The sequence below is a fragment of the Saccopteryx bilineata genome, chromosome 2 (genome assembly GCF_036850765.1).
Source record: "Saccopteryx bilineata isolate mSacBil1 chromosome 2, mSacBil1_pri_phased_curated, whole genome shotgun sequence".
NCBI classification, from domain to species: domain Eukaryota; kingdom Metazoa; phylum Chordata; class Mammalia; order Chiroptera; family Emballonuridae; genus Saccopteryx; species Saccopteryx bilineata.
The window spans coordinates 169832736-169845880 of NC_089491.1; the positions used below are offsets into that span (position 1 = coordinate 169832736).

Consider the following 13145-nt stretch of genomic DNA (forward strand, 5'->3'; position numbering starts at 1 on the left):
GAATAAATAAATTAATTAATTAAAAATAAAAATAAAAAATTTGAAAAAAAACCCACGAAGGCCTGGATGAAGCATTGTAGAGATGCATACATGAGAACAGAATGGAGAATTTTTTTTTTTTCCTGAAGCTGGAAACGGGGAGAGACAGTCAGACAGACTCCTGCATGCGCCCAACCGGGATCCAACCAGCACGCCCACCAGGGGCGACGCTCTGCCCACCAGGGGGCGATGCTCTGCCCCTCCAGGGCGTCGCTCTGCGGTGACCAGAGCCACTCTAGCGCCTGGGGCAGAGGCCAAGGAGCCATCCCCAGCGCCCGGGCCATCTTTGCTCCAATGGAGCCTTGGCTGCGGGAGGGGAAGAGAGAGACAGAGAGGAAGGAGGGGGTGGGGGTGGAGAAGCAAATGGGCGCTTCTCCTATGTGCCCTGGCCGGGAATCGAACCCGGATCCCCCGCACGCCAGGCCGACGCTCTACCTCTGAGCCAACCGGCCAGGGCCAGAATGGAGAATTGTTTACGAAGTAAAATAAACAAGACTTGACTGCCCGTGACTTGGTCCACTGGGTAGATCATGGTACCATAGAGCAGTGGTCCTCAACCCCTGGGCACGAACCGGTATCAGTCCGTGGGCCATTTGGTACCGGTCCACAGAGAAAGAATAAATAACATGAAACATTGTCAGAATAACAAATTTAAATACAGCCTGAATAATGAGGACATGCTCGTTCCTCCTTTAACTTAGCCTAATAAATATCGTAAGTTCGACAATTATATTTAAAAATACCACAGTTTTGGCTCTGGCCAGTTGGCTCAGTGGTAGAGCGTCGGCCTGGCGTGCAGGAGTCCCCGGTTCGATTCCCGGCCAGGACACACAGGAGAAGCGCCCAGCTGCTTCTCCACCCCTCCCCTTCTCCTTCCTCTCTGTCTCTCTTCCTCTCCCGCAGCCAAGGCTCCATTGGAGCAAAGTTGGCCCGGGCACTGAGGATGGCTCCATGGCCTCTGCCTCAGGCGCTAGAATGGCCCTGGTTGCAATAGAGCAACGCCCCAGATGGGCAGAGCATCACCCACTAGTGGGCATGCCGGGTGGATCCCGGTCGGGCACATGCGGGAGTCTGTCTGACTGCCTCCCCATTTCCAACTTCAGAAAAAATAAAAATACCACAGTTTTTACACCGGTTGCATAATTTTATTTTGTGCATTTATCCGTCCCACCCTAAAGGCCGGTCCGTGAAAATATTTTCTGATATTAAACCGGTCCATGGCCCAAAAGGGGACCACTGCCATAGAGAATACAATTGAGAAGAGTTGAAATGGGGTAAAAGTGGTGAATTTATTTTAGGCTGTAATGAGTTTGAGGTTCTCATGGAATTTCTAAGGAGAGATGTTTAGTAGGTGTTTGGATGTATGTCTGAAGCTTGAAGCAGTGGTCTGAGCTAAGGAAGGAAATTAGGATTCATCAGCTAAAAAATGGATAGTTGAAACCTTGAGGTGAATAAGATTACCTAGGAAGACAAGTAGAGTAAGAAGATAGTGGGTTGGGAATAGCCATATTTCAAGAGTGGTTAGAGGGGAGCACATGAAGAGAAGGGCATGAGCTAAGACACAGAAGAGAAGCCAGGAGCAAATGACATAAGAGGCAAGGGTGGAATGAGTTTCATATTCTCTCTTTTCCAGCCTGTGACCCACAGTATACATTTCCCTTATGGCTGGTAGAGATTAAGATTTGACTGGAACATAAGAATCCCAGCCTGACCAGGCAGTGGCACAGTGGATAGAGCATTGGATTGAGACCCAGGTTCGAAACCCCAAGGTTGCCAGTTTGAGTGTGGGCTCACCAGCTTGAGCACAGGGTCGCTGGCTTGAGCATGAGATCATAGATGTGACCCTATGATCGCTGGCTTGAGCCCAAGGTTGCTGGCTTGAGCAAGGGGTCTCACTCTGCAGTAGCCCCCATCAAGGCACATATGAGAAAGCAATCAAAGAACAACTAAGATGCCGCAATGAAGAATTGATGCTTCTCATCTCTTTCCCTTCCTGTCTGTCTGTCCCTATCTGTCCCTCTCTGTGTCTCTGTAAAAAGAAAGAACCCCAGGTGGCATGTGGAAGATCACACTCATTCCTGACCTTCTGACTGCTGTTTTAACCAACTTAGCCATTACCTATTCAGCAGGGTCATTGTGAGGATAAAATGAGGTAGAGTTTACAAAAGTTCTTTGTAAGCATTAAACAAACAAGGTGGTGTTTTCAGATTGTTTATCACAAAGATTGGTGCCTAGCCTTATGCCTTAGTCGCTGCTAGCCAGAAAGGCCAGGAAGCAAGAGGGGAAACAAGCTGAGCAATATCTCATTCCTGAATTGTATCTGGGATGGCCCTGCTCCTCCACTCAGGGTGTCTCATTTTTTTGTTCTCTAATAGGGTCATGCCACTTCATTTTTTGGCCCAACCTTGGAGCGCTACTCATCCTTTCAGGTCAATGGCAGTGATGACATTCGGCAGATCCAGAGCCTGGAGAATGGTATCCTTTTTCTCACCAAGAACAACCTCAAGTATATGGCCCGTGGTGGCCTCATTATATTTGATTACTTGTAAGTGGCTTCTCAGCTCTGGACTGGAAAAGAGGAGAGGGTCCTTCACAGAGTGAGAAGGCTAAAGGATTGGAAGCTTTTAAGACCCTGACCCCTTAACCTTTCGTCTTTCCCACAGGCTGGATGAGAGTGAGGATATGCACAGTCTCCTGCTGACTGATAGTAGCATGTTACTTGTTGGTGGGCTGCAGAATCACATATTGGAGATTGACCTTAACACTGTCCAGGAGACTCAGAAGGTATAAGCCTGGGGAAGGAATGACCCAAGCAGGGTCTGAGGTTATTGTGGCAGTGGCAGTGGATAATACATAGTCTGGGAACATGCCTAAGATATGTGTGTGATCTTTCTGTTCCTTTTGTTTGTGAGAAGAATCATTCTAACTGGTTGTTTCTCCTTCCTTCTTCAGTATGCAGTTGAGACGCCTGGAGTCACCATCATGAGACAGACAAACCGCTTCTTCTTTTGTGGCCACACATCTGGCAAGGTGGCCAAGTTCCATTTTCCCTCTCACCACTGGGCCCAGCTTCGCCAGATAGGTGACTAGGCTCAGCCTTTCCTTCGATGCTGTGCCTATAGTTGGAGGGAAGGGAGGAGTGAATTGAGTTCCTATCCAGCCATGTTATTATGAGATTAATTTTTCAGCCTGATGTTTTCTGTTGTAGCGAGGTACCTTGGGGCAAAAGGGTAAAGGAGTTCTCTTTGGAAGTGCCTTCTAGCTCTTGGCTTTTCTTTTTGCCTTTTCTGTTGCTTTAATTACCCGTATCTAGAGACTTAGTTCTTTTTTTATTTTAAGATTTTATGCCTGACAAGTGGTGGCACAGTGGATAGAGCATCAGACTGGGACGCGGAGGACCCAGGTTTGAAACCCCGAGGTCCCCAGCTTGAGTGTGGGCTCATCCGGCTTGAGCATGGGCTCACCAGCTTGAGCATGGGATCTCACTGGCTTGAGCGTGGGATAATAGAGATAACCCCACAGTTGCTGGCTTGAGCCCAAAGATCGCTGGCTTGAAGCCCAAGGTCACTGGCTTGAACAAGGCATCAACGCTCTCTGCTGTAGCCTCACAGTCAAGGCGCATATGGGAAAGCAATCAATGAACAACTAAGGAGCTGCAACAAAGAATTGATGCTTCTCGCCCTGGCCGGTTGGCTCAGCGGTAGAGCGTCGGCCTGGCGTGCGGGGGACCAGGGTTCGATTCCCGGCCAGGGCACATAGGAGAAGCGCCCATTTGCTTCTCCACCTCCACCCCCTCCTTCCTCTCTGTCTCTCTCTTCCCCTCCCGCAGCCAAGGCTCCATTGGAGCAAAGATGGCCCGGGCGCTGGGGATGGCTCCTTGGCCTCTGCCCCAGGCGCTAGAGTGGCTCTGGTCGCGGCAGAGCGACGCCCCGGAGGGGCAGAGCATCGCCCCCTGGTGGGCAGAGCCTCGCCCCTGGTGGGCGTGCCGGGTGGACCCCGGTCGGGCGTATGCGGGAGTCTGTCTGACTGTCTCTCCCCGTTTCCAGCTTCAGAAAAATACAAAAAAAAAAAAAAAAAAAAGAATTGATGCTTCTCATCTCTCTCCCTTCCTGTCTGTCTGTCCCTATCTGTCCCTCTCTCTGACTCTCTGTCTTTGTAAGAAAAAAAAAAAATTTATTAGCCCTGGCCAGTTGGCTCCGTGGTAGAGCTTTGGCCTGGTGTGTGGAACTCCTGGGTTCAATTCCCTGTCAGGGCACACAGGAGAAGCGACCATCTGTTTCTCCAGTCCTCTCCTTTCTCCTTCTCTCTCTCTCTCTCACTCTCACTCTCTCTCTCTCTCTCTCTTCTGCTCCTGCAGCCAGGGCACGAATGGTTCAAGCAAAGTTGGCCCCAGGCACTAAGGATGGCTCCATGGCCTTGCCTCAGACACTGAAATAGCTCAGTTGCTGAGCAACGCATCGGCCCCAGATGAGCAGAGCATTGCCAGGCTGGGGGCTTGCCGGATGGATACTGATCCCAGTGCATGTGGGAATCTATCTCTCTGCTTTCCCACCTCTCAATAAAAGAAATATATAAGACCCTGGCCGGTTGGCTCAGTGGTAGAGCATCGGCCTGGCGTGCAGGAGTCCTGGGTTCGATTCCCGCCAGGGCACACAGGAGAAGTGCCCATCTGCTTCTCTACCCCTCCCCCTCTCCTTCCTCTCAGTCTTTTCCCCTCCCACAGCCAAGGCTCTATGGGAGCAAAGTTGGCCCGGGCGCTGAGGATGGCTCTATGGCCTCTGCCTCAGGCGCTAGAATGGCTCTGGTTGCAACAGAGTGACGCCCCAGGTGGGCAGAGCATCACCCCCTGGTGGGCATGCCAGGTGGATCCCGGTCGGGCGCATGCGGGAGTCTGTCTGACTGTTTCCAACTTCAGGAAGAGAAGAGAGAGAGGGGTGGGGGTGGAGCAAGAAGCAACTTGTTGCTTCAAGTATGTGCCTTGACCAGGCAAGCCCAGGTTTTGTTTGTTTGTTTTTTATAATTATTTTATTTTATTTTTTTACAGAGACAGAGAGAGAGTCAGAGTGAGGGATAGACAGGGACAGACAGACAGGAACGGAGAGATGGGAAGCATCAATCATTAGTTTTTCGTTGTGCATTGCGACATCTTAGTTGTTCATTGATTGCTTCCTCATATGTGCCTTGACCATGGGCCTTCAGCAGACCGAGAAACCCCTTGCTTAATCAGAGATCTTGGGTCCAAGCTGGTGAGCTTTTTTTTGCTCAAACCAGATGAGCTCGCGCTCAAGCTAGTGATCTCGGGGTCTCGAACCTGGGTCCTCAGCATCCCAGTCCGATGCTCTATCCACTGTGCCACCACCTGATCAGAAGCCGGGTTTTGAACTGGCAACCTCAGTGTTCCAGGTCAATGCTCTTATCTACTGTGCCACCACAAGTCAGCCTTTTTTTTTTTTAATTTAGTGAGAGGAGGGGAGGCCCCAACTGGGATTCCCCCTACAAGCCCTTTAGGGAGTGATGCTCTGCCCTTCTGGGGCCATTGCTTCATTGCTCCAACCAAGTTTTTCCTAGCACCTGAGGTGGAGGCCAGGGGGCCAACTCCCTGCAATCGAGCCATGGCTGCAGGAGAGGTAGAGAGAGAGAGAAAGAGAGAGAAGCAAGAGGGGTGGGGTAGAGAAGCAGATGGGCACTTCTGTGTGCCCTGATCAGGAATCGATCCTGGGACATTCACATTCTGGGCTGATACTCTGCCACTGAGCTAACTGGCCAGGGTTTGTTTATTTAATTGAGTTTAGGGGATAAATAGAGAAAAACATCAATTTGTTTTTCCACTTATTTATGTATTCATTGGTTATTTAAAAAATTCTTTTTATTTAGAGAGAGAGAAACATCAATTTGCCTTCCTGCTCATTTATGCATTCACTGGTTGATTCTTGTAGGTGCCCTCACTGGGGAATCTCACCCGCAACCTTGGTGTATCAGGGGGACGCTCTAACTAACTGAGCTACTTGGATAGGGCTCATTGGTTGATTCTTGTATGTGCTCTGACCAAAGAGATTGAACTCACAGCCTTGGTATATCATGATGATGCTCTAACCAACTGAGCTACTTGACCAGGGCAAACCTTAGTTCTTTTTGTTGTGGCCTCACAAGGTGAGGAGGTGGAAATTACTCTTCCTGGTAACAACTTTGGCAGATAACCAAATTATCTCTTCTTCAGATTTCTCTGCGAGATCTTCGTACGTTTAAGGTGGAGCATGAATTCGATGCTTTCTCGGGGAGTCTGTCAGATTTTGACGTGCATGGCAACCTGTTGGCCACTTGTGGCTTCTCCAGCCGCCTCACCGGTCTCGCCTGTGACCGTTTCCTCAAGGTGTATGATCTCCGCATGATGCGTGCCATCACACCACTTCAAGTACACGTGGACCCTGCCTTCTTGCGCTTCATCCCTACGTACACTTCTCGTCTTGCTATCATCTCCCAGTCGGGTATGCAGGGCACGTAAGGTGGTGTAAGAGAGCTTGATGAGCAAAGGGGAACTAGGCACCCAAGGAAGTGTACTCCCAGGAGCCTCTTTGTTGGGGAAAAAAAAGGTGATCTTTCAGTGGAGTCTCTCAGTTCTCAGGTTTGGTAAAAGATTAAAGCTTTTGTTGTCTCCCTGGATATGAAGAACACAGAAAAAGATAAAAGGTGCTGCAGGCAAAACAACTTTAAAACTGCTCTTTGCTGTGTAGCAAACATCCCTGTGGTTTATGGGAAGACATCAGACAGTATTCTTTCTAGCTCTACGCATAGATTTCTTTTTTTATTTTAAGTGAAAAGAAGGGATACAAAAAAGACAGATTCCCCCATGCGCTTGACTGGAGACCACCTGGCAAGCCCCTAGGGGGTGATGATATTCCTATATTGGGCCGTTGCTGGGCAGCTGAGCTATTTTTAATGCCTGAGGCCAGAGGCTCCATGAAGCCAGCACCTGGGCCAACTCAAACCAGTTGAGCCATGGCTGTGGGAGGGGAAGAGAAAGAACAGGGGAGGGGGAGGGGTGGAGATGGTCACTTCTCCTGTGTGCCCTGAGATTCGAACTCAGGACATCCACATGCCAGGCCAACACTCTACCACTAAGCAAACTGGCTAGGGCCAAGGGGCCTATCTTTCCCTGATAGCAGGGGCAGAGAGTAGGAAGGGCATAAAAGGAAGGCTCACTTCGCCTACTACTAGGGCTTGCTCAATAGGCTTTTTCCTCCCTTTTAGGGCAATGCCAGTTTTGTGAACCCACAGGCTTGGCCAACCCAGCAGACATCTTTCATGTGAATCCTGTGGGGCCTCTGTTGATGACATTTGATGTGTCAGCTAGCAAGCAAGCCCTGGCCTTTGGAGATTCTGAGGGCTGTGTGCACCTCTGGACTGACTCCCCTGAACCTTCCTTCAACCCCTACTCTCGGGAAACAGAGTTTGCTTTGCCCTGCCTTGTGGACTCACTGCCGCCTCTGGACTGGAGCCAGGACCTGCTGCCTCTTTCCCTCATCCCTGTCCCACTCACCAATGACACCCTTCTCTCTGATTGGCCTGCTGCCAATTCTGCTCCAGCTCCCAGGTTGTACCTCACATCTGGCCAAAAGGAGAGTGGGTAAAGGGCTGAGATACGGGGATTTTATGCAAGCTCTGTTATTCTACTTCTTTTCTGGTTTTTGTTTATCTTCAGTATTTTCTTTTTACCTGGCTTCTTGGAGGTTGGGGATTACATGGGCAGATACCACAACCTTCAAGCCTTAGAAGTATACTGTATTATAGGCGAGCACCCCCTGTGGATGCAGAGATTCTGCGCACCATGAAGAAGGTGGGCTTCATTGGCTATGCACCCAACCCCCGAACCAGGCTGCGTAATCAGGTACGTTCAGAGGGGAGAGGGCCAGCCCTACCTCCCCACCCCCAGCCCACTGGCATTTCTCCTTTTTCCTTTACTAGTCCTCAGTAGTTTTTGTTTTTAGTCAGAAAAGGTTTTTGAAGCCTACTAAATTGAAGGTATGCCTGACCAGGCATTGGCGCAGTGGATAGAGCATCAGACTGGGATGCGGAGGACCCAGGTTCAAGACCCCGAGGTCGCCAGCTTGAGCGCGGGCTCATCTGGTTTGAGCAAAGTTCACCAGCTTGAACCCAAGGTCGCTGGCTTGAGCAAGGGGTTACTCCATCTGCTGAAGGCCCGTGGTCAAGGCACATATGAGAAAGCAATCAATGAATAACTAAGGTGTTGCAATGAAAAACTAATGATTGATGCTTCTCATCTCTCCATTCCTATCCGTCTGTCCCTATCTATTCCTCTCTCCGACTCTGTCTCTAAAAAAAAAAAAAAAAAATGAAGGCACTATGCTCAGTGTTAGAGAGGATTCAGAGACATAGAAGGTAGATTCCTTGCTCTTAAAAAGTTAGTAGCCTGGGCCCTGGCCGTTTGGCTCAGTGGTAGAGCGTCAGCCTGGCGTGCAGAAGTCCTGGGTTCGATTCCCAGCCAGGGCACACAGGAGAGGCGCCCGTTTGCCTCTCCACCCCTCCCCCTCTCCTTCCTCTCTCTCTCTCTCTCTCCCCTCCCCTCCCGCAGCGAGGCTCCATTGGAGCAAAGATGGCCCGGGTGCTGGGGATGGCTCCTTGGCCTCTGCCCCAGGCGCTGGAGTGGCTCTGGTCGCAACAGAGCGACGCCCCGGAGGGGCAGAGCATCGCCCCCTGGTGGGCGTGCCGGGTGGATCCCAGTCGGGCGCATGCGGGAGTCTGTCTGACTGTCTCTCCCTGTTTCTAGCTTCAGAAAAATACAAAAAAAAAAGTTAGTAGCCTGACCAGGGGTGGTGCAGTGGATACAGCGTCAACCTGGGACGCTAAGGTCGCCAGTTTGAGCGCGGGCTCATCTGGCTTGAGCCAGGGGTCACTGGCTCGGCTGCCCCCCCATCAAGGCACATATGAGAAAGCAATCAATGAACAACTAAAGTGCTACAACTATAAGTTGATGCTTCTCTCTCCCTTCCTGCCTGTCTGTCTCTCTCATGCTTAAAAAGTTTAGTATTGCTTCGTGAAAATAAGACATATTCGTAACAGAAATTATTTATGTTCTGTTTTTAAGTGCTAGAGGAATGTTATAAGCATTCATTGCCACAGCTGTTTGGAGGGAAAATTTTACTCTGGACTGGAATAGTCAGGGCAGGCATACTGAAAGAGGCAGATCTCGAACTGGAGAGGTGAGAGATAAGTAGATAGTGACAACAAAGCATATTAAAGATGAGACTTCACTATTAATACAGGTCTCAACAGGCATAACTGCAAAGTGGGTACCTAATGGCGACTATGACTATACCAACCAATCTGGCTGGAGTAGCTGTTAACCTGGAAATAGTGAGATTGAGGTTGGAAAGGGCCTGTTTGTCAGGCCTTGAAATCCAGTGTATAGTTGGAAGAAGTGGTGCACTGAAAGGGGGCTTCTGGGAGGGTTAGTAGTAGGAGAGTAGTATGCTGGACAGAGTGAACGTGGGGAGCCCAGTGTGGAAGCCATCACAGTTGTCCAGCTGTGATACAGGTTGATGGCAGTGGGAATGAAAATAAAAGCAGTAAATGGTGAAAACCCTATGAAATTAGGTTGAGGGCTGAGTGACTGTTTCAGTATTGGGAGAACAAAGATCATTAAAACATCCAACAAGGTTGCCTCTTTTTAAAAATTCTAGATTCCTTATCGATTCAAGGAGTCAGACAGTAAATTTGACAGCTTCAGCCAGGTCACTGAGTCACCAGTAGGACGGGAAGAGGAGCCACATCTGCACATGGTCTCTAAGAAATACCGCAAGGTGCTGGGGCTACCAGGGAGGACCCCTGGGATACAGGGAAAGGTTCCAGGGAAGGGGGTCACAAGAAAAGACTGAAGGATTTGGTCGGGAAGCTTTCACCTACCTTGCTGGACTCAGGAGGGAGGTTTTGGGAAAGGTTATGGCAAGGGGACACTTTGAGGATGTCTTCATCTTGCTTGGACTGTTTTTGCCTCAGGTAACCATCAAATACTCCAAGCTAGGGCTGGAGGACTTTGACTTCAAACACTACAATAAGACCTTGTTTGCTGGATTAGAGCCCCACATCCCTAATGCCTACTGTAACTGCATGATCCAGGTAAGGGACTTGAATGTACCTGCTGCCTTTCTTCTCCGTGGCCCCACAATTCCTACTCTTTTTCAGTGTCTCCCCAACCAAGCCCACTTTACCATGGCTCCCAATACCATTCTTTCTTTCCGCCCACAGCCTTCAAGTCTCCTCTGTGAGCTCCTCCTTCAGTGGTCTCTTGCTTTGGATTCTCCACCAACTTGCTTAACCTTCCAGTCTCTCTTCCTCCTTGTAGCAGTTGCCTGTCATTTCTCCTGCTCTTCCCTCCAGGTGCTCTATTTCCTGGAGCCCGTTCGCTGCCTAATCCAGAACCACCTTTGCCAGAAGGAGTTCTGTCTGGCATGTGAGCTGGGCTTCCTCTTCCACATGTTGGACCTCTCCCGAGGTGACCCATGTCAGGTCAGTGCCTGGAGACCTGGGACAATAAAGGAGGATAGAATGCAGAAACATTTCTGTATAAATAGCCAGAAAAGAGAAAATAACCTCTTCCCACCAACACACTTCCTGGATTCTAGGGCAGTAATTTTCTTCGGGCGTTCCGCACCATTCCTGAGGCCTCAGCCCTTGGTCTGATCCTGGCTGACTCGGACGAGGCTTCAGGCAAGGGCAATCTAGCCAGGCTCATCCAGAGGTGGAATCGCTTCATTCTCACACAGTTGCATCAGGATATGCAGGAGCTGGAAGTACCCCAGGCTTATCGAGGTGCTGGAGGCAGGTATGGAATTGGGACAGGAATAGTTAAAGCTAACATGACAGGCCCCTCTGTGACGTACAGGGTTTCGTAACTCCAGTGTGCATGTATCACCTTCCCTACCCTTAGCAGCTTTTGCTCCTCGGGGGACTCTGTCATCGGGCAGCTGTTCAGCTGTGAGATGGAGAACTGCAGCCTCTGCCGCTGTGGCAGTGAGACTGTGCGAGCCTCGTCCACCCTGCTCTTCACGCTCTCCTACCCTGAGGGCAGCAACAGCGGTATACCCTGTCACTGGGTTGGGAAGGCTCCCCCAATATCCTGTAATATGGAGGGATGATGGGTGGCTAACACTAACAGTGAGTAGAAGGGGAATCTGGAGTAAAGTATTCAGTTTCCCCACAGATAAAACTGGGAAGAGCTGTGACTTTGCTCAGGTGCTGAAGCGAAGCATCTGCCTGGAGCAGAATACGCAGGCCTGGTGTGACAACTGTGAAAAGTACCAACCCACGGTGAGTGGGATCTTGCACTGGACTAGAGTCCTGCCATGTTAGAGACTCGGCCATGGTGTCATCTGGGGCTGGCTAGGTGAGCACTGCCATCCAGGGCTCTCTGTAGGGAGTGCAGACCCAGGTTGTACTGATCCTGGCCATGTTTCTCTTTCTGTGGCCTTCCTGCTTTATCTTCTCAGATTCAGACACGCAACATCTGCCATCTGCCAGATATTCTTGTCATCAATTGTGAAGTGAACAGCTTGAAAGAAGCTGATTTCTGGAGAATGCAGGCTGAGGTAAGGACTAGAGCTGGAAATGAGGTCTTAGTACTTTTTAGTTTTCTGCCTCTTTTGTCCTCCATATGTGATTAGTATTCCTGAGGAATCAGGTATTTTCTTTTTTGTGTTCAGGTTGCCTTCAAGATGGTATTAAAGAAGCACAGTGGGGAAGTCCCCAAGAACAAGGAGTTTGCTTTGGCTGATTGGTAGGCACTGTCTTGGGATTCATCAAAGTACTGAACTACCCAGTGGCTACTCCTGTCACTGGTTAGATCTCAGAACAAATTTCCAATTCTCCTGTCCTGATAGGAAGGAACTAGGGAGTCCAGAGGGCATGCTGATGTGTCCTTCCATTGAGGAGTTGAAGAATGTCTGGCTTCCTTTCTCTATTCGCATGACAATGACCAAGAACAAAGGATTGGATGTTTGCAATTGGACTGATGAGGATGAGATGCAGGTTGTTGGAAAATTGGGAAGAGGAGGGGAATAAGGGAGAGAGGAATGGGATATAAGCAGGGCAGGGGTAAGGTGGAACTTAGTATAGGGGAAAGAAAGGGAAGAAGGCTGATTTCTTTTTACCAGTTGTAGGCTTTTCCACAATCACTCAGTTCACTGTTGGAAGTCATAGATGGGCTAGGATAGAGATATCCCACCCTGGTGCCCCATCCGTACCCCAAACTCCCTGTCCTCTATCCCCATTCCCCTTCCTTCCCTATCCTTAAACGTAGCTTAGCAGCCTGGGTACCCCCCGACAGTGGGGCCCAGCCAGGGCAGATGAGGAGCATGGTGTCTATGTGTATGACCTGATGGCTACTGTGGTGCACATCCTGGACTCACGCACAGGGAGCAGCCTGGTGGCTCACATCAACGTTGGAGAGACCTACCACCAACGCAAGGAGGTAAGTGAGGTAATAGAGGGCAGGGACAGTTCTGGTGGTGGCAGAATGGAATCCCAGATCTGTCCTTATCTTCAGTCTGAGCCAGAGTAGTCCAGCCATCTCTTTATCATCAGTCTTTTTCTTTATTTCCATAGGGCGTTACCCACCAGCAGTGGTATCTGTTCAATGACTTTCTTATTGAACCTATTGATAAGGTTAGTTGTAACGCATTGCATTCTCTTTTTCTTTTCTTTTCTTTTTTTTTTTTGTATTTTCCCGAAGCTGGAAATGGGGAGGCAGTCAGACAGACTCCTGCATGCGCCCGACCAGGATCCACTGGGCATGCCCACCAGGGGGCGATGCTCTGCCCATCTGGGGCGTTGCTGCACTGCAACCAGAGCCATTCTAGCGCCTGACGCAGAGGCCATGGAGCCATCCTCAGCGCCCGGGCCAACTTTGCTTTAATGGAGCCTTGGCTGGGGGGGGGGGGGGGAGAGAGAAGAAGGAGAGGGGGAGGGGTGGAGAAGCAGATGGGCACTTCTCCTGTGTGCCCTGGCCGGGAATTGAACCTGGGACTCCTGCATGCCAGGCCGATGCTCTACCATTGAGCCAACCGGCCAGGGTGTGCATTCCCTTTTTTATC

At 50.1% G+C, this 13145-nt stretch overlaps 1 protein-coding gene across 5 annotated transcripts in view; it reads left to right on the plus strand.

The window, feature by feature from the left end:
* The window catches only part of PAN2 (poly(A) specific ribonuclease subunit PAN2), a 30188-nt gene that overhangs the window by 3238 nt on the left and 13805 nt on the right, over positions 1 to 13145 (plus strand). For 2 of the 5 annotated variants that reach the window (XM_066258408.1, XM_066258413.1), the window contains 17 exons: positions 2415 to 2584; positions 2703 to 2823; positions 2992 to 3069; positions 6257 to 6524; positions 7288 to 7630; positions 7828 to 7924; positions 9738 to 9857; positions 10054 to 10173; positions 10435 to 10563; positions 10680 to 10879; positions 10985 to 11133; positions 11258 to 11364; positions 11544 to 11642; positions 11757 to 11830; positions 11934 to 12081; positions 12353 to 12523; positions 12658 to 12717. In XM_066258408.1, the coding sequence (XP_066114505.1) occupies positions 2415 to 2584; positions 2703 to 2823; positions 2992 to 3069; positions 6257 to 6524; positions 7288 to 7630; positions 7828 to 7924; positions 9738 to 9857; positions 10054 to 10173; positions 10435 to 10563; positions 10680 to 10879; positions 10985 to 11133; positions 11258 to 11364; positions 11544 to 11642; positions 11757 to 11830; positions 11934 to 12081; positions 12353 to 12523; positions 12658 to 12717 (2454 nt within the window). The remainder of the gene's footprint in view (positions 1 to 2414; positions 2585 to 2702; positions 2824 to 2991; positions 3070 to 6256; positions 6525 to 7287; positions 7631 to 7827; positions 7925 to 9737; positions 9858 to 10053; positions 10174 to 10434; positions 10564 to 10679; positions 10880 to 10984; positions 11134 to 11257; positions 11365 to 11543; positions 11643 to 11756; positions 11831 to 11933; positions 12082 to 12352; positions 12524 to 12657; positions 12718 to 13145) is intronic. The other 3 variants (XM_066258411.1, XM_066258410.1, XM_066258412.1) reach the window with 3 other exon arrangements.